This window comes from Tupaia chinensis, unplaced genomic scaffold, assembly GCF_000334495.1.
Source record: "Tupaia chinensis unplaced genomic scaffold, TupChi_1.0 Scaffold000443_1, whole genome shotgun sequence".
NCBI classification, from domain to species: domain Eukaryota; kingdom Metazoa; phylum Chordata; class Mammalia; order Scandentia; family Tupaiidae; genus Tupaia; species Tupaia belangeri.
The window spans coordinates 2,277,060-2,302,775 of record NW_006159948.1 but is presented as its reverse complement, the minus strand read 5'-3'; the positions used below and the strand labels follow the sequence as shown (position 1 = coordinate 2,302,775).

Genomic DNA, 25,716 nt, shown 5'->3' with positions numbered 1-25,716 from the left:
TGTTGACATTCCTGCAACTGCTGCCTGAAAACGTTTCTTCCCACTGCAGCGTCCAAGCTCCTCCTGTGGCTCTCCCTACCCCAGCACTGACTTCTGCTCTCACAGCACCTGCCTGCGGGGCTCCTCTCTACAGTGATGTAAGGAGGCCTGCTCTGTGCCCACAGGCTGCCACATGTACTCTGTAGTGTCCAGTACTTGCCAAACATCCTGCTACCACACAGGGCCTCCTCCCTCTGCAGTCCCTGCCAGTCAGCCTACACTAGGTCTCTATGGCCTCCCCCAGCTGCTAATCCCCATGCTATGGATCAAGGAGCTGCTACTGCATGGGTTGTGGATCCAATGGTTTCCATGGGTTATAGATACTGAATGATACTGAATATGCCATCCAATCTACTTTGTCCTTTGGAGTTGCCAGGATTCTTGTTACAGACCAATGTGTGGATCTGACTTCTACTGGTTGACTAGCTGATGGTGCAGACTCTCTAAGGAATATGTCCAATCTCTAAGCAAAGTGTACATTATGATCATCAAGATATTACTTTCCTTTGGCTCTACGAAAGCTGCTGTTCACCTTTTCTTCAGCCACATATGACTGGATAAAACATATACAAACTAAATGAATAAATCTACTGGATGAATAAATGGAATCAGTAGAATTAACAAATAAATTATTAAACTACCTAATGGAATGTTAATAAATAATAAGGTAATGTTAGTGAGTCAATGAGATTCTTGTTTACATAGTTTATTAACAAAATAAATTTAAGAAATAAAAAGACACACATTCCTTCTAGATTCCAAATATTTATGTTAATTTTTTTGTTATTTTTAGTTGCCTAAGTTTTTTTTTTATTTTATTTTGTTTTGATGTATTTAGAGTAAAGGTCACTTTATGACTGGGAGCAAACTTGGGAACCTGATAGATTGGTAGATCTGAATTAATTTATTTTAGGCTTTAAACATTTTCCTCCCTATAGCTTCTGTTTTTAAAATCCTTACTTTGCATGCATAAACTTTGTATGATTAATAATCTCAAGAGCAGTATATAGCATATTACTTCAAAGGATATAGGGCCTTGATGTTTGCTGACAAAAGGAGAAAAACAAGAAACTTGGAAGATACAATGGAGTGGAGAAAAATTAGGTCATATGGAAAGTTTTATATATAAGCAGAAGTATCTTTCTTTGATTTAGTCAATGTTGAATAGTAAAAAGAACCCTATCCCTTCCCTGAGTATTTTTATATTTACTTGACTTCTTTGAATGTGTGTAAAAAACAGCAAATTACCCTTGGTGAAAGTTAACAAGGTTTACAAGATGGTTTCACTTTTGTGAATCCAGAACACAAACTGAATGTATCTGGAGAAAACAAGTCTTTCACGTAATCAGAAATCACTGTCTTATTTATGATTTATCAAACCTTTTTAGGCCTCTTGTTGTTAAATTCTATGTAAAAGTATTATAGAAAATGATAAAGTACGAGGATGGGTAGCATGAAGATAAGGTCTAAGGCACATAACAAAAATACTGTCTTTGTACAGAGGTACAAAACAAAGTTTTAGAACTTGTCATTAATTTTTAGACTTCTACCCAGAATCATAAGCAACATACGCTTTATGAACTGCAGTTATTTTACACATAAGATAACAAAGACTCAAACTGTATCAGAAACTCACTATAAGTTCTAGTGCTATAAGGAAAGTGAAACCAAAGTTTCCATGAGAGATGGGGGCTAATAATAATAAGCAAAGAAACAGTAAGTGGAAAAGAATAAGAAAATTTTGAGAAGATAAAATTAACAAAACAGATATACAAAGTAAATTATTAGAAATCAAGTCACAATTTATATGCCATAACAATGAAAAATCAGTTTAGAGATGTCTAATAGGTACCCATCAAGTCATTATGTGGATGCATTGAATTGTAGATGATGTTAATCGGAGGATTTATCTCCACTTATTTATGTATGAGGAGGTCTTCAAAAAGTTCCTGCAAAATATGTATTATGAAGACACTATGCATGGATTACAATTGCTTTTGCACCAAAAATAACTTGTACTTTAATTCCATTTTCCCATGAACTTTTTGAAGTATCCTCATAAAATATAAATACAAATATATAATAAATAATTAAGCCTCTTATAGTCTCTACTACAAATATGAAAGCAGAAACTTGTGAGGGTTGTTTCTTTAGTCCTGGAACAAATATACCGCCCATCTAGAAATATATCTCTGGTCTTATATATAAAAATATATCCAGCTTTAGTTAAGGCCAGTAGCAGGAAAAAGTCTTTCATGTTTTGGTTCGGATGCAAGCAACCCTGATGGTCTGAACTAACAGTATGGTTAAACCCTTCAATATTGAGTGTATCTACGGTGCAAAATTAATATAAAACAATGAAATAAACTGTTTTATAGTAGGACTCAGTGAGACAATGCTAATATAGGCAAATAGAGTTATAGAACAAGGCCTTGTATCTCACAGTGGAGAATCAACATATCTTCAGAAAGTCGTTTCCTGAGATACTGCTGGGCACTGGTAGAGGTATCAAACTTGACCAGGGGACTCCAAGTGACCACCCATTTCTCAGATCACATGTTACTGAACTACCTGCTGAAAGGGCAGAGAAAATGAACAAACTTGGTTTGCAGATCAATTTTCTCATCCTGTGGATGTCTCTTAAACACTGCAGAGAAAAAAAAAATAGCTTTTCTATGGGTAGAACATAAGGGCAAGTCCCTGGTTATCTTTTTGGTAGAAAACAAAACAAAACAAAAGCAAAAAGTGACCCCCGTTGATGATACCTTTAAATTCCTGGGCATTGGCACCTACTTCAACAACCAATTAGGAAACTGGAAGAGAGACTATCATAATATATGTACAAGGAAATCCGGAGTAGAGACATGAACTGGATATGTGGAATTGGGCACAGTGTGAAGACTTGATTGAAACTATGTCTACTTAAATGCCATCAGAACTCATCTACTGAGAAAGGGTAAATTAAATATCAAGCATAAAAAATGACACTGTCAGCTGGTGTTAGTCAAAATATGAGCTTATAGAGGGCATTTTATATTTTTTTTGGGGGGGGGATAATGCTAAAAAAAACCAAAACTGAAATGCACAAGACATATACAAAGTCTGAACAGTGGAAAGCCTGGGTCATTTTATGTTGCAGACTTTGTCTTTAAATTGTTGCTGTTTTCCTCTCTGCTTCTAGCTATTTTTCATTACAAGTTATTTTCCCTCCCCTTTTAGAATATGAGAAGCACTATGCAATAATATGTAATAGATGGGAAGCAAATTTGGAGAACATGAATCAGTGGTGACAAGTAGAATCAATCATTAGAAGTATCTTTACAAAAACCAGAACTGTTCCACTGATCACTTGACAGAGTAGAAAAGTGACAGAAAGAATCCCAAGACATAGTAGGAGCAGACACAAATGAAGCATGGCCAGGGAGGAAAGGAGGGGCTAGCGTGACAGTGATAGGAAGAGCATTACTGAGGAATATGGTTCAAAGTTCCTATGTAGAGGGACCAGCAGTTAGCATAATGGCTATGTTGCTGGACTCCCATGTAGCTGACTGTGGTTCGAGTCCTAGACCTGGTGGCTTAAACTCATGCAGGGCATGTTGCTTGCGTGCCCAGGATCCTGAGAGGAGAAAGGAGAAGAAGGGATTGCAGCGTGGCCATCTCCCCTGGGGGGTGATTTCTCGCTTTCTGTCTCTGTCTTTCTCTGTCTTTCTGGCGAGGGCATGCACCCTGTAGCAATAAAACCTCTCAAAACAAAACAAAACAAAACAAAACCCTTCCTATGTAGAAACATTCATTGGCTTTGTACCAGAAAAACAAATTATGGCACCCATAAATATAATAGGCAGGAAGCTAGTCAACTGCAATTACAGAAATTAATGATTTACACATGTGCAAGAGAAGGTGGGTAAATGTGAGTGAACTGAGCCTGAATTGTGTCACACTGCATGGGTAAGTGTGTAATTCATTCTTTCACAAGGTCATGACCTTAACTGTCAGAATATTCTCATGTAACTCAGTTGAACTCAAATCTTTTGCCAACATGCCTACAATTGCTATTTTGGAAACTTCTGTTCCTTTGGAAACTCCCTGAAGTATCCAAGCTCCCCCTGTGGCTCTTCCTACCCCAACAACAGAGTCTACAGAATTGACCTTTGCTCTTCCAGCATCTCTCTCTAGAGACTGTCAAGAGTCCTGCTGTGAGCTCCCCACCTGCAGTGCATCCTGCAACTTCTCAATCCACACTCTGAAATTCCTGCCAGTCCACTCAGCCGGGGTCTCTGGACTTGGGGACCAGCAGCTGCCACTCCCTGGGCTAGATATCAAAGAGCAGCTACTCCCTGAGCTGTGGATCCAGTGGCTTCAAAAGTTTGGGCTATGGAATTTGTAGTTTCCTTTCCCTTGCACATGGATCCAGAATCTACTGCCTAGTATATTTCATTTATAGGAATTGCAGCCTTATTATCACTCAGACTTGGAATCTGGTTTCTACCCTCCAATTTATTGAGCACCAGTATATTTTATCTTTTAAAACAATTTTTAAAAGGTTATTGCCATAGAGCACATGTGCTCGCCCATGAGAGACAAAGAGAGAATAAAGTGAGGAAACACTCCCCAAGGTGGTTGGCCATGCCACAGTCCCTTCTCCTCTGCTCTCTGGGTTTTGAGCATGCTCACACCCATGCCCACTGTAATTTTCAAGGTGCTGTGTCTAGACTTGATCATGTAGGAGTCCAGTGCCTTAATCACCATTCTACCTGTTGGCTCTGAGCACTAATACTTTTTAAGTAATCATACAAATGCCGACTGAGTTCCATCATGTTTATTATTTTCAGGTACAATTTTTTTTTGTCTTTGATTACCAGCTTTTTTTTTTTTTTTGAGAGTTTGTTTTTGCTATAGGATGCATGCACTCGACAGACAGACAGGGATACAGAAAGCAAGAAATTACCCCCTATGAAGGATGGCCATGTCATAATCCAAAGTAGTGGGTCCAGGACTGGCACTGTGGTTTGCCACGTGGGAGTACAGCTACATAACTATCATGCCATCTTCCCCAAAACACTGATTTTCAAATCTTCTAAATTTAATGACTGAACATAACAATAAGTTTAAAATGTATACTGCTGATGGAATTTATGCTATTTTTTCTGCCAAAATGGATAGAATTTTAATGATACTACAATAAACTAGCCACTCTGGCATCCAAATGTGTGTGTGTGTGTGTGTGTGTGTGTGTGTGTTTATGTTATTCATAGATTACTGACCAGTTTGTCTTGAGTTTCATTCAACAAGCTCAAATAAATGCTCAATATTGGGAGTAAATTTCAGTTGTGGATTTGATCTAATTTCTTTTCGGCTGTGGATATTTTTCTCATTCAAACTATAGTTACTGGGCATCCATGTTTTATAGTTTCAGAGTTTTATATGCACATGTTTTAGGATGAGGAAATACTTCAATTCTTTCAAAGAACATGGGTAGTTTGTATGTTAACAGAGGTGACATAGCTATGAAATGGACAGTCATGGGAATTTAGTGACTAACAGTTAAGTTTGCATGGCTAGGTCAGTAAATGAAAGTAAATATAAATAATTGGTTTAAAAATACATATGAGCCGTAAATATCTTCCAATGAGCCCACCCAGTACTTGTTAAAAATCAACAGACTCGGGACCAGCAGTTAGCGTAATGGCTATGTCACTGGATTCCCATGTAGTCGACCGTGGTTTGAGTCCTGGACCTGGTGGCTAAACCTCACGTTGGACGCGTGTGCGTGCATGCCCAAGATCCCAAGAGGAGAATGGAGGAGAAGGAATTGCGATGTGGCCATCCCCCCTGGTGGGTGATTTATCGCTTTTGGTCTCTCTGTCTCTCTCTGTCTTTCTGGTGAGCACACATGTGCCCTATAGCAAAAACCTCTCAAAAAAAAAAAAAATTACCAAACTCATACTTCTAGTGTTGAGCTTTTAACATAATCCCCTTTTCCATATGAATGGAAAGATATAGGTAATAATTTTGATGGGAAGATGCTATAGTTTCAATGTGTTCTGTGTTGAGATTTGGTTCTGATTGGGCTTAGGAGGATGAAAACATAATCCAGCTATGGTATTGTAAGACAAAACCTTCAGGAGGGGTTTTAAGAGTAAGGTTTTCCGAATGTGGCCGTCATGATTGACTACTGGTGGGTTTGTAAGGAGAAGGAACGAGACCAGAACAGAGACTTGTAGGCATAGACACACACATGCCCTATGTTCTGTTTCATCATGTTTTGTCAACAAAAATCTTCACCAGATACAGCTCCTGGACTTCATCCTCAAAACTATGAGTTGAATAAGTTTTTTTCATAAATCGCACAGTTTCAGATATTTTCTGTTATAATCAGCAGAACAGACCATAACAGAAAGATTTGGCTTCAGTATGTTTATGATATCACATCAGTGTTTTTCTAAAGTCCAAAATAAATATAGTTAAGAACAAAAAGTCTTCAACTTAGTATCTTACTCAGATTTGAAAGTAAATTTGGGGACCAGCAAATGTGTAATGGTTACATCACTGGACTCCCACGTAGTTGACCATGGTTTGAGTCCTGGACCTAGCAGCTTAAAACTCACACCAGGCACATGTGCATGTGTGCCCAAGATCCTGAGAGGAAAAGGTATTGAGGTGTCGCCAACCCCTTTGGGGGTTGATTTCTTGCTTTCTGTCTCTCTCTATCTCTCCAGCTATCACATGCACCTTATAGCAAAAATCTCTCTTAAAAAAAAAAAAAGGAGGACCAGCAGTTAGCATAATGGCTAGGGCGCTGGGCTCCCCTTGAGGGGACCCCGGGTTTGGTGTAGGTGACCACGGTTTGCGTCCTGGACCCGGTGACTTAAAATTCACGCCGGGTGCATGTGTGTGTGTGCCCCCAAGATCCTGAGAGGAGAATGGAGGAGAACAGATTGTGGCGTGGCCATCCCTCCTGGGGGGTGATTTCTCGTTCTCTGTCTCTCTGTCTCTCTCTCTGTCTATCTGGTGAGCGCATGTGCCCTATAGCAAAAACCTCTAAAAAAAAATAAGGAAAATTAATTTGAGGACACAATGTTGTTATTCTTTCGATAACATTTTTAGCTTTTACAGGCCAAATGTGATGAGGAAACCATATGAGAGTAAGATAAATAGCTTACTAAGAAATATGAATCAATTATTAAAAAAAGTTACCTCGTATTGCGTTGTAATTGTGTTTTAAGAATAATATTGCTTGTTATTTTTTCAGGCTATCAAATAGACCTATAGAAAAGATGCATTTTAAAAATCTGAATCAGTTTAAATATAAGGAAATGGATACAAAGCCGATCAGAGATGTTCACAATCCTCTATCTAATATATCTAATATATTAGTCCATGAGTTTTGAAATATGAGGTGTCTTCAGTGGACAAAGATGAAAGAAATATGAAAACAAATCTGAACAAATTTGGGGACTTGAAATGGAACAAGCAAAAATTCAGTCAGTTGTCATTATTGCTGGTGACTGTTCTAGACAGTCACCATAAACAGTGGGAAAGAGAACGGTGGCCCATAGTTCCTAAAAGAAATACAAGGTTAGATTCTTACAAAGCCTATGGTCTCACAGTTCATCAACTGGTCAATATATAGCCTTGTTTTATGTTTGTTTCTGTTTAAAGACACCTTGTTTAATGTATATTGACTATTCATTAACATTGCACTCATGGTAAAGAGTGCTATAACTCATGCTTGAATAGAGTTTATCTAACACACGTGTTTTCTCTGCAAGGTATATTAAAACCTTTTTGTGGTTAAGAACAATAAACAGCACTTTAGCACCATGCTTGGAAACAATTTTACACAATAAAATTACCAACAAAAAGGACAAAAATTTGTATAACACAGCAGTAAATGAACCACAAAAAGGACATTTCCTTACAGTTTAAGACCTGAAACAAGAAGGCAGAACATTACCCTGTTCAACCTCAGCTGGGAACATGTATATCAGGAAACTTAAATTCTTTGCTGTTCTGCACATGCCCATATCAAAATACAAGTATGAATATCAATATTCTGGGGATACAAGTACATTTTTTTTTTTATTTTGGAGTGGTTTTTGTTATAGGGCACTTGTGCTCACCTGAAAGACAGAGAGAGACAGAGAGACAGAGAGACAGAAAGCGAGAAATCACCCCCTAGGTGGGGCTGGCCATACCACAATCCCTTCTTCTCCATTCTCCTCTTGGGATCTTGGGTATGCACACACATATGCCTGGAGTGAGTTTAATCCACCGGGTCCGGGACTTGAACCATGGTCGACCACATGGGAGTCCAGCAACATAGCTATTACACCAACTCCTGGTTCCTGATACAAGTAAATTTTAACAAGTAGATGAATACATCATACATACATGCACACACACACACACACACTACCGTAATTATTCAGTGAATAACTGGAAATGTTTATGTGATATACAAAAGAGAAATGTGGGAACCAGCAGTTAGTGTAATGGCTATGTCGCTGGACTCCCATGTAGTCGACCGCGGTTCGTGTCCTGGACCCGGTGGCTTAAAACTCACGCTGGGTGCGTGTGCGTGCATGCCCAAGATCCCGAGAGGAGAATGGAGGAGAAGGGATTGCGGCGTGACCATCCCCCCTGGGGGGGGATTTCTCGCTTTCTGTCTCTATGTCTCTCTCTGTCTGTCTGGCGAGCGCACGCGCCCTACAGTGAAAATCTCTAAAAAAAAAAAAAAAAAAGAGAAATGTGGCTACAAATACATGGTAGTTATTTATCTAGCATTTGAAATCTGAAGGACTTAGATTTTTAGAACACATTGAGCCTTAATTTCATCTTTTTCCCATTCAAACTATGGGAAGACTTGGAAGGATTTCCAAATTAAACACTCTGATTGAATTTTTTCTATTCTAACTACTTCTACTTATTCTATAAAATAAAACATTCCATCTGCTATGCTATATGATGATGCCTGTCATAGTGGACTAAATAATTTGTAAAAATTGTCTCAATGAGAATATCTTAAAACCATACATACCAGAGAGAAAACTAAATAAGGAAAAACTGTTACAAATCAATCTGGCGAAAAGTCCTAAAATTTAATTTACATTTGGCAGTTGCTTTTTGGTGTAGGAATTTGTTGATTCCAGAATCCAAGGAAGAGAGAATTGAAGGCATTGTGCTTCAGGAACAGCAACAAAAGAAAAAACTAGTGTTAAGGGACTTCCAATAATCTGGACATGATTTTATTTAGGAATCCAAAAAAGTATGACTCAGATATACAGACAAAGCTGAAATATTTTAGTCCTTATAAAGTCTAAAATGTAACACTAGACTAAGATTACGTAGAAGTAAAGTTGCTTTATAGTGCCCTCAGAATTCAGAAGCAAGTAATTCTTGGATGAAGATTGCATCAGCAAGAATCTCAAATTATCTTTATAATTTTCTCACATAAAACGTTATTCATTCAAAAGTTGGCACACATAAAGAAGACAATAAATGAGTACCAGCAGTTAGTGTAATAGCTATGTTGCTGGACTCCCATGTAGCTGACCGTGGTTCAAGTCCTGGACCTGGTGGCTTAAACTCACTCTGGGCATGTCTGCGAAAAAGGGATTGAGGCATGGCCATTCCCCCTGGGGGGTGATTTCTCACTTTCTGTCTCTCTGTCTCTGTCTTTCCGGCGAGCAAAAGCGCCCTGTAGCAAAACAAAACAAAACAAAACAAATAAAACAAACAAACAAAACCTCTTCAAAAAAAAATACAACAAATGATTAAACCCAGTAGAAAAACTACATTATCTCATTAGAAACAGGCCTATTAAAGATTCCAAATAAAGGAAAGTATAATAAGGATATGTATGAAAGTACACGTGTTTATTCTTTTTCTTTTGTTTTTAATCATAGGACATGTGCACTTGCCAGAGAGAGACAAAGACAAAGACAAAGAGAGGGAAAGTGGCCACGCCACAGTCTCTTCTCTTCCATTCTCCTCCTGGGATTTTGGACACACATACACATGTCCAGGACTTCAACTGCAGTCTGCCATGAGGGAGTCCGGAGCCTTAACCACCATGCCACCTGCTGGCCCTAGTCCATGTGTTTTTAAATTGCTATGAATGGGGATCAGGAGTTGGTGTAATGGCTATGTCACTGAACTCCCACGTGGTCGACTGCGGTTCGAGTCTCAGACCCGGTGGCTTAAACTCACACCAGGCACGTGTGCGTGTGTGCCCAAGATCCCAAGAGGAGAATGGAGGAGAAGGGATTGCGGAGTGGCCATCCCCCCTGGGGAGGGGTGATTTCTTGCTTTCTGGTTCTCTCTCTCTGTTTTTCCAGCAAGCATATGCGCCCTATAGCAAAAACCTTTCCAAAAAATGATTACTATGAATGCTACACTTAAAGGACAGAATGAGAATTTCTTAAAGGACAGAAACACATGTAAAATAAACCAAATGATGGGACCAGCAGATGGCACAATAGTTATATCATTGGACTCCTATGTAGAAAACTGTTATTTGATTCCTGGACCCAGAAGCTTAAAACTCAGGCTGGGTACATGTGCATACATGCCCAAAATCCCATAAGGAGAATGGAGAAGGGATTGTGGTATGGCCATCCCCTTGGGAGGGGATGATTTTTAACTTTCTGTCTCAGTCTGTCTCTGCCTCTCCAGTGAATGCATATACCCTATGGCAAAAATCTCTCTTACAAAAGAAAAATAAAAGAAAGCAAATGGAATTCTGAATTGAAAAATAGCTAAAACAAACAATGTTGACCAAAAGAACCTGTCATTTAGAAAAATGAAATTGGAGTTTTACATTGTACCAATGTAATACCTAGGCTGCATTTGTAATTGGAGAGTTAGTGAAGTTTAAAGAAAACTACATAGGTTATTTCCACCTTACTAGGGAAGTGACTAGAGAAGGAGCAAAAGAAGAAACCTATTTGTACAATTAGTACAGTAAAAGACCTTTCACAGAAAGAAGAACTCCTGGGAAACTGCACAATATCAGGGTTTTGCTGAGAATGATCTTGCTCCTTTCAGCATATACTCACTCTTACATTGTACTATCCAGGCTTCTTCAAAGTGTAAAACAGAAGCAAGAAAAAAAATGGGAAGAAAGATGCATTGTACTGTATTGTTGGGAACATTTTCCCTGTAGAAAATAAGAGATTTACAAAACAAGACATTTGGGACAATTATTTCCTAACTTTGTTTTGTAGAAGTCCTATATTGTAACTTTTTCAAATGGAATGTTACTTTAGTAATATTTTTTAAAAACCAGCTCTGGGCTTATTATTTCCCACACACAGGGTTTTTTACTCTTTTATTGATTACTATTTAAAAAATATTTTACTTCATTTCATTATGATTGGCTATTCTTTAGATTTGCTCTTCTTTATTTTAACTTCTTCACCTTCAAACTTTATTGTTTCTTAATATAGGCACTTAATATATGAAATTCTCACAATGTCCTGAATCTGTACATTTTGGTGATATCTTTTATATTACGAAGACTGAAGTATTTTTTAATATCCATTTATTTTTTTTCTTTGAATCACGGGGTCTATTTTACACGTGTATTTCCAAAATGACAACATTTAAAACTTTTGACTATCTTTTTTTTTTCCGGATTATCTATTCCCACTTTAATCAGTGGACATGCCATGGATTATTATGATCATGCAAAATTTGTTGAAGCTTTCGTAATGATCTGGCACATTTTCAGTAAAATTTTTGCATACTTCAGTAGTATATGTTTGTTCGTTTTGCTGAGGTCAGTGCTTCTGATGTGTCAATTTGATTGATTTTCTTAAATGTGTTGACCAGGTGTTCTATACCTTAACTAATTTTATCTGCACTTTTACATTTCTAAGTACAGTGAGTGTGCTACTCATTGGGGACTCACCACTTTTAAAAAATTAATAAGATTATTGCAAATATCCTCCATTTTCACTAATAAAGCTTCTATGACATTAGTAATGCCAACTTTGTGGATTATTTTGGATGCTTGATATAATTTCCTTCACTATTTCTATGTCCTATTGTTTTTATTGGTTATGTTTGTTTAAAAAGCAAGATGCTGTGTTTCTTTTTTCCCTTGAACCCAGTCAGTCACTCTGAGTCCTTATATTGACTTTTTATTTTTAATGTTCCAAGTACATTCTTTTATCTCTTCCATTATGTTTGTTCGTTTTGCTGAGGTCAGTGCTTCTGATGTGTCAATTTGATTGATTTTCTTAAATGTGTTGACCAGGTGTTCTATACCTTAACTAATTTTATCTGCACTTTTACATTTCTAAGTACAGTGAGTGTGCTACTCATTGGGGACTCACCACTTTTAAAAAATTAATAAGATTATTGCAAATATCCTCCATTTTCACTAATAAAGCTTCTATGACATTAGTAATGCCAACTTTGTGGATTATTTTGGATGCTTGATATAATTTCCTTCACTATTTCTATGTCCTATTGTTTTTATTGGTTATGTTTGTTTAAAAAGCAAGATGCTGTGTTTCTTTTTTCCCTTGAACCCAGTCAGTCACTCTGAGTCCTTATATTGACTTTTTATTTTTAATGTTCCAAGTACATACCTTTATCTCTTCCATGAGGGAGAGAGACAGAGAGGGAGAGAGAGAGAGCATCCCAGTGGGGTTTCAACGCCATGTTCTATCCCCAGCCTCAGCCAGCCCATGATGATGACCTAGCATGCGCCCTCTATATACAGAGAGGTCTCTGACTCAGACTGTGAGCCTTCACAATGAGATTGTCTCATAGCACAACATCATATTCCACTGCTTTGCCATTGTCTGGCTGGTTTACTGGGTTCTTTAATCTGCACACACACACACACACACACACACACTCACACACACACACTCACACACACACACACACACACAGTATCTTCAAAAAGACTATAGAAATTTGGGTAATTTAAAATAAGTAGAAGTTGTTTGACTCATGGTGTTGCCAGACAAGGGGCTCTATGCCCCAATTCAAAGACTCAAAAGAGGTCTGAGCCTTCAACGCTCAACAAAATAGAAAGAAATGAAGTTTATGAGAAGGGAAAAGAGAATTTATTATAGTGTGGCTGCACTGGAAAGACACATGAAATATATTTGACTGTCGAAGATATTCACAGATGCTGATTTTCAGATATTTTTACAAGGAAAGAGAGATTTATGGGATTAAAGGCTATGTATTAAAAAAGGATAGTTCAAGTTAATTTTTAGCTGGGAATTGGGGGTTCAATCAAGCAATTTGTCTTCAAGACTGGAGTTTCAGTTTCCTGGGGTAGGATATTCCTCATCGTTTCAAGTACCAGGTTGAATGTTCACCTCTTTGGAATTCCTAAGAGGGATCTCAAACAAAGAATATCAGGCTGAGTACTTTTGATGAACAATAATATTGAGTCAGTCTGGCTAATGTAGGTCCCTGTTTCAATAGTTCAGAAGGCTGGGAAGTCTAAGATTTAATGGCTGAATCTGCTGATGGCCTTCTTGTGTAAAAACATGACAAAAGAAGGCCAAAAGGCAAAAGAAAGAAGAAAGGAAACAAAATTCTTCATTTTATTAGGAGCCCATGCCAATGAAACCTATTATGCTCCCACAAACACTAATTCACTCATGAGGAAAGAATCCTCATGACCTATTCACCTTTTAAAGGTTTCCCTTCTCACCCTTACTCAATGGAAACTAAGTTTCCAACACTTGAGTAACTTTGGGGATATATATCCCAACCATAGCATTAGCAACAACCACAAAAGATGAATACCATAAAATATTATTTATATGGTTACTTTCTGAGCTTTCATGCATGTAATATTTCAGAAAATAATACGTTGATAAAAATAATAGTTTATTGTAAATGAGCTGAACTGAAAAATACAATAATAAGTTTGTGTAAGTCCAAGTAATCTTTAAAGAATTTTTCATACATTATTTTATTATATTCTCAAGCAGATGCATAAAAAAATCCATTCACTATATGTCAAGATCTTTTTATTACGTATGAGAAAACTGGGACTCAAGGAGACATTGTGTACTTGAACAAAAATGTCATTCCTTTAAGGAAATGAGAATGCCCCACTTTCTTACTAAAGATAGTAAATATGATGGACACAAGCGACTGCACGGATCACCAAGCTAAACTTACTTACTGTACAGATAGGTGACTTGAGAATGAAGAGTCAGTTTCTAGGTCATGCAGTAAGATAAGGACAGAATCCCTGGTTTCTAAGTTCTGTTTTCATGTGCTTTCAATTGTGCCACGTCATATCTTCTGTCTTCCTCTCGCTCCTCTTCGTTCTCCTCCTCTTCATTATCGCCATCATCACCAACACCATCAGATTATCAAAGACGCAATTATGGTTTCTAGACTTACATTGGGAAGTATAGTAAATTTGAAACAATAAGAGAAAAACACAAAACATTTCACTCAGTTTTCCCTGGTAGAAACGAAAGTGCCAATATGAGGTTTTCTTCTGTGAACTATTTATAACTTCAACGACTTTTGAAAATCTTAGAATGAAAATGAGCTCCATATACAAAATCCCGATCCATGGGTCATAATCTTCTTGAGGTCTAGAACACACCAAAACGTCATTATTGTTAGCCATTATAATTAGGCTAAGTTAGAGTCATCTCTGGTTAGAAATTAGCTCCCAGGTTCACATATGAAAATGGTTCTCTGGTCCTTAGAAATTATTTAGTTAGAAAAGCAAACTTAAAAAACAAAAACAAAAACAAAAACAAACTAATCATTCTTTGCTTCCTGCAACCTCAACTCCCACATCTTTTTAGTAGTCGTGCCTCAGTAACCTGTTGTCAAACTAATAGGTGTATGGTGGGTGGAGTGCTAGACTCCCACAGGGCCAACCACTTTTCTAGTCCTGGACCTGGTGGCTTGCTTTCTTGCCCCCCCCCCTCATTTGGTGAGCACACTTACCCCTATAGCTCATTTGAAAAAAAAGAATAATAGCAAATAAGCTTTAATTCTATAAAACTGAGCATGGGTAGATTGCGCAGTAATTATACAGTAATGTCAAGAAATGCATACCACAGATAATTATTATACACTGTTGGAGGCAATAAATTTACAGCATAACTGGTACTGAAGTTACATATAATATTTCATTTCGGGATATAAGGATCAAGGTATAATAATGTATCATTGTATATAAAGAAACTATCCCAATTCCATACAAGAGCTGCTCTAAAAACAGCTAGCTTGATTAAGTCTTTTGCAATATTCTGAATTTTACCAGGATCAAGATATGGTTCTTCCTATAGTCCAGCAGTTTAGAAACCATGATTCTGGGTCTTCACCTTCTTACAAAGGCAGCCCTGCTTTCTACCAGATTCCTATTAGCTCTCTTAGATGTACTGTCTCTACCAGGTTTTGCCTGCTGCCTTCCTGTACATTCTCCTACACTCACAGTTCTGTAAATCTTGAATCCAGGAGTTCAGGTCCCATGTTTCTACTGCCCAAGCAACTAATTTCCAGTCGTCCTGCTACTGACCAGCATGTGATTCTAACTTCTAGAGATTAATGGATTCAGTTTCCCAGGAAACTCATCATGAGTTGTTTTTATGCAATTGATTTCTCTAATTTATATTTATTTATTCTTGTCACATTAGTATTACTGATAACAGCTTTGCTCCCTGCAACCTCAACTCCCATATTTTTTATTAGCTATGCCTCAGTAACCTGTTGTCAAACATCTTGTTGAACCAGTCAGTTCTTAAACTAATGTTCATCCAGCACTGTATGTGGAAAAACTGTGATGAACAAATGTTTTATTATTATATTTTCAAGGAAAATGCATTAATTCATATGCTACTAAATGAGAAAATTTCAAAACAGTTAAAAAATATGATTCCTGTTTTTTCTGAACATACTACTTAGCAGGGTTAATAAATAGATGTTAACCAAACGAGCATTTAATCACAATGGTGCTTACAGCTGTGAATGGGCAGTTTCTCAATATAGAAAAACATTAGGACCAGCAGATGGCATAATGGTTATGTTGCTGAACTCCCATGTAGTAGACCGTGGTTTGAGTCCCAGATCCTGCAGCTTAAAACTCACACTGTGTGTGTGCATGCATGCCCAAAGGAGAATGGAGGAGAAGGGATTATGGCATGGCCATCCCCCTGGTAGTGGTGGTGATGGTGGTGATTTCTTGCTTTCTGTCTCTCCAGTAAGCACATGTGGATTATAGCAAAAATATCTTTAAAAAATTAACAAGGAGATCTTAACTATCTTATAAGTCAGTAAAACCTTTGAGATGAAGACTCCTATAAGTTAAGTCTACAGAGCAAGAAAACTAACTTAATCAAGGTGAGAAACTGGAGTAAGAATACCCAATTAGATGGTGTTTTGCATCACCAAGTTGAGTGAGAAGGATTAAAAAAGCTATGATAAATGATGCCCAGCAGTCAAAATATCTTTATTTATGCATTTTACATTTCTAGGTCTATTTCACATTTCTGCGTAAACCCTCCTTTTACTGTAAATCAACTAAATGTTGATTCTCCTCTGAACACAGAATTTGCATTTTTCTTCTCTGCTCTGATAATTTTAGTTAAACTTCACCCATTTCTGCTCATGTATTCTCCTACTTCTTTTGAGGTCCAAGATAGTCCCAGTTTTTAGATTAATTTTTAAATCCTATTTTCTTTGTGATGTTCCTTTCACCAAATAAAAAAATGTTTCAGTCATCTAAAACTCTATTGTATTAGGTCACTATTGTGTTGCTAACAGAAATATCCAAGACTAGGTGATTTATAAACAATAGCGATTTATTTGTTTCATGATTCTGGTAAATGGAAGTCCAAATATGAGGAGCTGACCTTAGGCCAGACTCAAAACATGGCTGACAGCAAAGAGGAAGACAGGCATTTGTAATAGACAGTGGAGAGAAAGGAAGAAGAAATAGATTTTTTTCACTCCTTCTGTTTATCCCTCCCATGCTTCCAGTCAATTAGATTTTGGCCTCACCACTTAAAAGTCTCAGCATCTCCCAAATCCATTACACTGGGAATCAAGCTTCCAGAACATAGGTCCTTGGGGAATAAATCATTATCCAAACCATTGCATGGTAGTTATATGTATTAAAATGAAATTTAAAGAGTGAAGTAATTGGGACAGGATGGCATAGAGTATATTGCAGTCTTGAATTAGGAGATATTTAGTTAGTGAATTTCTACGTATAAAGATACTATTTCTTAGGGGCTGGCGGTTGACATGGTGGTTGGGGTGCTAGACTCCCACATGGGTGATCACGATTTGAGTCCCGGACCTGGAAGCTTGCTTTCTCACTTCTCCTTTCTCTTTCTGTTTCTCTCTAGTCATATTAAAATATAAGTAAGTAATAACAAATAAAACTAACAAATATATATATATATATTTATATATTTAAGTTACTATTTCTGAATTAAGGACAGTTTGAAAATGGAGTTCCCAGGCTCAATGATGAGAGAAGAGAAGATGTGTTACTTCAGATGCTTTCTAGTGAACTAAATTAATAGCATCAATCTCCTTTCACCCATCTTCCTGGTCAGATATAATATGATACTGTAATAACAGGCACTTAAAACCAAAAAGATATGCATTTGTTAATTGTGAGCAGAGAGGGTAGATCACTACACCGTCATACATACAGATACAAAATAAGCTACATTTCATATTTCCATTAAATTTCTAGTCAGTATTATGCTATAGGCATAATAGGTAAAAGAAAAACAAGTTAAAAAAAACAGAAAAACAACAATAGACTAGTAAAACTCTCTTTATTTGCAAGTGATTTGATTGTTTACATAGAAAGTCCTAAGGAATCTAAACAATTACTGCAAAAAAATCTTTTATTTCTACATAAAAACAAAAATATATTAAAATTAAATGTAAAATATGTTATCATGATACATAAGCATGTAATCTAAGGAATTGCTTTTAAGACTTAAGATCCTCACAAATGTAAAAAGTTTATTTACTTCTTCCATAAGCAAAAGAGACACAGAGAGAGAGAGGAGAGAGGAGAGAGCACCCCTAACAAGGTTTTGACATCATGACTGAACCCAGCCTCAGATTATGGGCAAGTGCATGCCTGGAATACCCAGGGAGGTCTCCAGACATGAAGCTGGAACCTTCCCATGTGAGTCAGCTCTTAAGGCTTTTTTCACCTCTGTGCTATATATCTGGGCCCTCAAACTTAAAGCTATAAAATATTACAAAAAGAAATTAAATAAGACCCAAATAAGAGACAGACATAGCATGAACTGAAAGATGTTCATTTTCCTGAATTTATGGATTCAACAAATACAGAATAAAATGAACTGAAAGATGTTCATTTTCCTGAATTTGTTGATTCAATATATACAGAATAATAAATGCCAAAGATACCAGAAATTTCAAAATCTGACCCTAAAACTTACAAAATTTAAAGGAGTAAGAATAGTTAACACAATCTTAAGAAAGAAACATAAAATTGGAAGACATATTTTAAAGTGGCATTGAAATAAGTATGTAGATGTTTAAATCTGAAGATTACAATGAAGATTTATGAACTAGATTCAATGTGTGATGTTAATTTTAATTTATTTTTTACAATGGTGTCACATAAAATGGAAAAAAAAGTCTTTAAAAATAACTCGTAAATTCGATTTTATTAAAAGATTTTGTTTATCTAAAGTCACCAATAAGTAGATGATAAAGCAATTAATAACAATTCGTTTTTTATTAAAAGGAAATTAATAAAAAGATGATAGACTGACTTTCATATTATGTAAAGAATTCTGTATCAGTAAAAATAATACATCTCATTTATAAAGGGAGAGGGATAAACAAATACCACCCGAAAGAAAATAAGAGCATGTCCAATATATGCAAGAAAAAAGGTGCTCAAAAACACTACCCCAAGGTACATGCTATTTAAAAATCATAATGAGATACTTGGCATACACCAAATGGCTAATGAAATCTGGAAATCTGATATCAAATCTTGGTGATAATGTGGAGCTCCTAGAACTCTAGGGCATTGCTGCGAGGAAAGTTAAATGACAAACTAACTTTCAAAAACATTTTGGCAATTTGTAATAAAGCTAAGCATATGATCTGTCTATGGTCCAGAAATTCCATTTGTTTGTTTCTCTCCAAGAAAATCTAAGGACAGGCACCAGCAGATGGCGGACTTGTTACGTTGTTGTACTCACGTGGTGGACCGCAATTTGAGGCTCAGATTCCCCAGGCTTAAAACTCACACTGGGCATATATGCATGCATGCCCAAGATCCTGAGAGGAGAATGGAACAGAACAGACTGTGGTGTGGCCAATTCCTGTGGCTGGTGATTTCTCACTTTCTATCTCCCTCTCTCTCTGGCGAGCACAAGTGCACTATAGCATAAATCTCCCTTTAAGAAAAAAGAAAAACTAAAAACATAACCATTGAAAAGCCTGGAATAATGGATTCTTATTGCAGCTTTGTTGACTTAAAGCTTTTGTTCTTTTTAAAATCTTGAAACAAATTTGGTGTCCACCAATAGGTGAAGGAATAAACACATTACATATTCACAGAATGGAACATTAAACAGAAAAAAATATCAATTTAAAAGCATTTCAAAAACATTATGCTGAATGAAGAAAGCCAGATACAAAACAGTACATATTACATGGCTTCATTTTTACGAATTTCTAGAAGAGGCCAATGAATCTATGTTGATAGAAATTACTATAGTAGTTGCCTCTGGGGGAAAGTGATTGATTAAAAAGGAACACAGAGAATTTTTTTAGGGTTGGGAAATGCCCTAATCTTGACTAGATAGTTGTTATTCAGGTTATGTATACTTGTCAAAAATATTGAACACTTCCCTTTATATCTGTTCATTTTGTCATATGTAAACACTAATTGAATATTTTGAAAGATTATTTTAAGAGTCAAGTCAAGCAATCTCATACCTTTCCTTAAAATTATTCAAAGATTTCTTGTTACTTTAGGAAGAGAGTCTACAGTCTTGAATAAGGTCTCTAAAGAACTGCTGAGAATGGTTTCAAAATACCTTTGTGGCCTAATTTCAAGTCATTTTTTTTTCCCTTTTCACTCAACGATCGCCTAATAATGGCTTTCAGTCTTATAATGCACATCTCAGAACTTTGGTCCTAAAAATACTGTCCCAAATTCCACCTACATACCTCCTGCTTATTCTTTAAACCAATTTCAAATGCTATTCTTCTAGAAAACTTATTCGGACAGCTAAGACTAGGTGAGGATTCCTTGATGTATGACATTTTAATATCAAGAATTTCTAAATCATAGCATGTTATTGTTATTAAATATTTTTTTGTTTAATACTTGCTTTTTCTGTTAGTCTCCCAGGTCAATTAGAACAGAAATCATACATTTTCCTGATATGCTATTTACTATGAAGTAGCAAATCAATACAACCTTATGTTTTAAAATTTAGTCAGTAATGTATTTTTGTAGACTAGATTCTGGCTCATTGTTAAGGTTCGATGACTATATGGTGAAAAATTATGCTACTGATTAAACATTTGACGTATACTCTATGGCATGAGTAACAACAACTACAAAAACTTGTGGCAGGGAGCTGAATGACGAAGATGCTGTCTGTAATGCTTACGAGATAAGCATTAATAAATAGAAATTCATGAAGCTAAATGCCTAGAACTCACTTACGAGATAAGCATTAATAAATAGAAATTAATGAAACTAAATGCTTAGAAATGATTCATGAGAGAATTTCTTGGGAAACTGGTTACATTAAGTCTTGGAAATCAGAACAACAAATCTGTTGGTGAACAGGTTATCAGCAGCTTCTAGAATTACGATTGTATGGGCAACAGAGGTCTGGGATCTAAATTCGTGGGTTCAAAATCCACGGTGCTAAACTCGAAGTATGCAGCAGGAGGAAGCTGGGAGAGTGGCAGCAAGCAGACTTAATCTAGGCAGGTGCTGCGGGCCTGCCCTTAATTGTGTAAAGTAAGATTAACTCTATAAAAATTGGAAGGCCACAATTCACTGTATAGCATGCAACTGTTGGACCTGAGAAAGGACAAAATCTCCATTAAGAGCATTCCCTGAGTCTTAGAATGGCAGCCGTTTCCGGAGTTGTAACGGCATGACATCAACTCAGGAGGTAGAATTTTCATGTAAAATAATAAACATGTCTTATCTTGACTATAAATGTGAAATGGGATAATACATGGCCATCCTTCAGGATCTACAAGTGATTGATTCCAGGATCCACTCTCCCCACCTCCAAACATACTGAAATCCACAGATGCTCAAACCCCTTGTAAAAAATGGCATAGTATTTGAATATTACCTACATAATCTTCCTTTAGACAGAAATAGCCAAGCTGTAAATATTTAAAAAGGTTTATTCTAAGATAAATAGTTGTGAGACTGTGTCTAGGGAAGACATAGACTCAAGCAACCTTGAGTAAGTGCCATGAGGTCTAAGAATCCTCCGGCAGGTTTTAAAGGCACAAACCACAGAAAGCAGGTGAAGGGAGAAAGGGGAGAAGGGATTGTACTAACAGTTTTGGAAAAATTATCCTTGACTACCTGGATAGATAATAAATCCAAGATTGATATACAGTCTCTGAGCAGATGTTTTTGCAGAAGTGATCCTTGTAGTGGTCTTTCTGCAAGTTTGTTTTCACACAGTTCTTTAAATAATAGTTCTTGTTATCAGGCAAAAAGGCATGAGAAAACACCTTTAATGACAACTCAGTTTAGTCAGGAGTTAACACAAATTGACACAAATAACTCTATTTTGATTTTGAAACACTTTCACACTCTCATACATTATAAATCATCTCTACATTACTTATAATACCTAATACAAAGCAAATACTGTGTAAATAGTTGTTATACTGTGTTGTTTAGGAAATACTGACAAGAAAAATAAAGGCTATACACATTTAGTACAGATTTAACCTTTTTTTTTTTTTTAGGTTTTTGCTATAGGGCATGTATGTTCGTGCATGAGAGAGAGAGAGAGGAAAAGTGAGAAATCATCCCCCTATGGGAGTAGAGCCATGCCTCAATCCCTTCTCCTCCACTCTCCTTGGGGTTTTGGGCATGCACACACAAGCGCCCAGCATGATTTTCAAGCTGTAGTGTTTAGGACTTGAACCTGGAATTAGCCATGTGGGATTGAGCACCATAATCACCACATCACCTACTGGTCTTCTAAATGATTTGACCCTTAGTTAAATCTGAGGATAGGAATCCCATGGATAGAAGGTCAACTACACATGAACAGGAACAACTGTGATATTTTCAACATTGCAATGCCTACCACTGAATTTATTATCTGTGAGCTCTTTATCATACTGCCATCTATTTATAATTAATCTATCTTTGAATTGTTTTTATAAATTTTATGGCTTACTAGTTTTGCTAAGCAAAATAACAGTCCCTCAAAGATTTTTATCTCTTTGGTCCGAGGACTTATAAATACATTACTTTACATGCAAAAGGGAATTAAGGTTGAAGATGAAATTAAGGTTGCCAATCAATTGACCTTAAAATGAGATTATCCTGGATTCCCCAGGTAGACATAATGTAATCATTAACGGTGGAAGAAGAAGGCAGGAAAGTAGGGCAGACTGTGACTAATTTTATCTTTTGTTGCTGACTTTGAAGACAGAAGGGAGTATTGAAACAAGAAAAGAAATGCAGGTGGCCAGGAGAAGCTGTAAAAGGAAAGAGAATCTCCCTTAGAACGTCTGGAAAGAAATGTGGCTCTGTAGCATCTTGCTTCTAGTTTGTTAAATTTTTACCTACAGAAGCGTAACATGGTAAATTTGTTTTGCTTAAGCTACTCAATTTGATCTTACTGTTATAACAGCAATAAGAAACTAAGACGCTAGTGTGTTCCTGAAAGCCAGAAAGCCACTCCTGTCTCTGAAATCTAGAGACAGTTACAGAAGAGCCTTCAGCCGCCCAGGAAACCACAGCTGCTTCTTATGAAAGCCCTGCCATTGTCTATGTTTTAGGGTGTAAAGCTTGATCATTCCTCTTGGGCAAAGATTATGAGTGTGAGACTAATTGGATCATTCAAAAAAAATCAGTGAAGTTACAAGAAGAAATGAGTTTATAGAGCCATTGACTATTTGCTAGCTTTATTTATTTTCTTTATATATATATAAATTTGTTGGAGTGCACATGTGCTTACCAGAGAGAGATGTGGGAGGGAATGGGAAAGGATCCCTTTATGGAGAATGGTCACACTGAAATCCCTTCTCCGTTTCTATTTTTAGGATTTTGGGCACATGTGCGCATGTGCCCAGCAAGTTTGTCAAGCCACCAGGTCCAGAACTTGAACCATACAGTTGATTATATAGGATCCAGCTATACTTTAACTACCACACCACTGGCTGGCCCTGGTTTAATTTTTATAACATGATTGCCAATGATTTTTTCCCCAAAATATCCTTTTCTTATTCCCTCGTTTTGTTCTTCAAACTATATAAGCACTGGGACTGTTTCCTGGTGGGGAAGAAGAAAGGAAGTAAGGAAGAAGAAAAGGAGTTAATGAAAGGAAAAAGATAAAGTGTCACAGTTGGATAGATCCAGTAAAATAAATTGGATAGAGTAGTTCTACTCATATCTGTACAATGACTCTCTATGTGCAATACTTTAAAGTTCCATCTAACTCTTCTGTTTCAATTTCTACCTCTGTAGATCAGTATGTTGAATTTGATAAATTCTACAGCTCATTTACAGATTATATTTTATTACATAAGTAGTAAAAGAGGAAGTGAAGGGGACATGATGAGATGACGGTGGTATACTTTTAACACTAGGTTTATTTGCCAAATGTCTAAAACTCTGCCTTCCATTTTGAATTTCAGAATATGTTTCCAGATCTTGTAAAATAAAGAATAGAAAAATATTTAAACATTGCTTATTCTACGTAAATAAATATTATGTCTTATCATCATACGGTCTTAGTACCTTATTTTAAATAACACTTGGATATAAGAACTAAAGTGCAGAGTATTAATTTTATTTTCAGATACAATTGAAACAGTCATTTTTGATGACAGTAAAGGTTCTGGTAGTTTCAATTAGATTCAGTTTATATGTTGACAAAGAATCCAGATGTAAGTTCGTACCAGCTAAGCCTAGTTCCTTCCTATATAAATGTATTGCCTGACTTTTTATACAAATGAAAATGATCTGAATAGTTTGAAATAGCAATTGGGTACAGGCATTTTAAAATAAACGATGCTCCTACTTTGACTACCTAAAAGTTCCTAGGTGCTCTTTTTCTAAACATTTATACACATATTTCTATATTTTATTGTAATGTCTTTCCTACATAGGCATCATCATGTAAGTTTAAATTTTGTATGTACCTGAAAACTATGAGTATCCAGGAAATTTTGGATTAAGATGAGAAATATATCTAAACCCCAACCAAAATTAGTGTGTAGCCCGCACAATATGAGCATTTCAAAGCTCATTATAAGGAGAAGTGACAACAAATATTTTAGTCAATACATTATTCATAAATGACAATATTAACAGCATATATGGGAAGCAGAAGAAAGGGTTTATTAAAATAGAATTATTCAATTTTCCATATAATTTTTGGAGAAATAAAAATAACTATAAATTCTATTGACAATTTAGATTATTAACTAATTGCATAGTTTGACAGAATCAATATATCAGCTATTATTTGAGGGTTGGGGAGAAAATAGTTGGTAATCATGAACATTAGGATATTTCTCAATGGAGGAAATTAATATATAATCTCATTACAGAATCCACATTTCTCAAAGGGTTTGGACAGTTAACAAATTAGTAGCAGAAGCCAGATCTCCAGAATGGCCGAGGTGAATAGAAACTCCTAGAAGGAAAGTAGGTGGGGTGACAGAGACCACATCCATAACTCAGAGAAGGGAAGCTACTGGCTCCATGGCCCAGGGATCGAAAGCAGTTGGTTCCACACCCCAGGGAGTAGCAGCTCCTTGATCCGTAGCCCAGAGATCCAGTGTAGGTGGCCTGGCAGGGACTATAGAACCCCAAGTTCTTCAGGCGATAGCAGGACGTCTTGTAAGGGTTCCACACCACACAGGATGACTGGCAACAGGTGGGCTCGCAGCAGTTCTCCCGGCAGCCTCTGTAGAGAGAGGAGCCCAGCTGGCAGGTGCTGGGAGAGCAGAAGCCAGCACTGTAGACCAGGTTGCTGGGGTGCGAAGAACCATTGGAGGAGCGCAGGTACCCCCCAGTAGAGCGAGAGGAGTAGTTTACAGAGCAGCAGTTGTAGGGCATGTTGGCAGGAGTTGTGAGTTCAGTTGAGTGTAACTGCGAAGATTCTGAGATTCAATGTTCCCTCTGGAGAGAGCACTTATATACTCTCAGTAACAGGTGTGGTGCCCAGCAAGTCACCCGATATGTATTTGTGCTCCTCATTTGCGTATGTGCAACTCTATAATCTTCTCTGTTATGGCATTTCCGTAGTTTTCCGCATCTCAAATTTATGAGTGCTATAACTGTGATGTTACAGCAATACTCCTACGTCAGAAATGCTATGACTGTTTTATGTTCATGCTTGCTCCATCATGTCTAGGAAAACCTTTCTTTTCCTCTTCTCTAAATTTTCATGTATCTTGTTCTTGATTATTATAGGC

The 25,716-nt window shown here is 36.8% G+C and overlaps 1 protein-coding gene and 1 pseudogene across 1 annotated transcript; one reads left to right on the top strand and one right to left on the bottom strand.

Moving 5' to 3' along the window:
- Positions 1-24,148, top strand: LOC102482541 (keratin-associated protein 13-1-like; annotated as a pseudogene).
- A 735-nt stretch (positions 24,149-24,883) lies between these two features.
- On the bottom strand, positions 24,884-25,399 carry LOC102482127 (keratin-associated protein 13-2). The gene has a single exon (XM_006155287.1). The coding sequence runs from the start codon at positions 25,355-25,357 to the stop codon at positions 24,884-24,886; it is 474 nt and encodes a 157-aa protein (XP_006155349.1). The 5' UTR covers positions 25,358-25,399.
- Between the last annotated feature and the right edge of the window lie 317 nt (positions 25,400-25,716).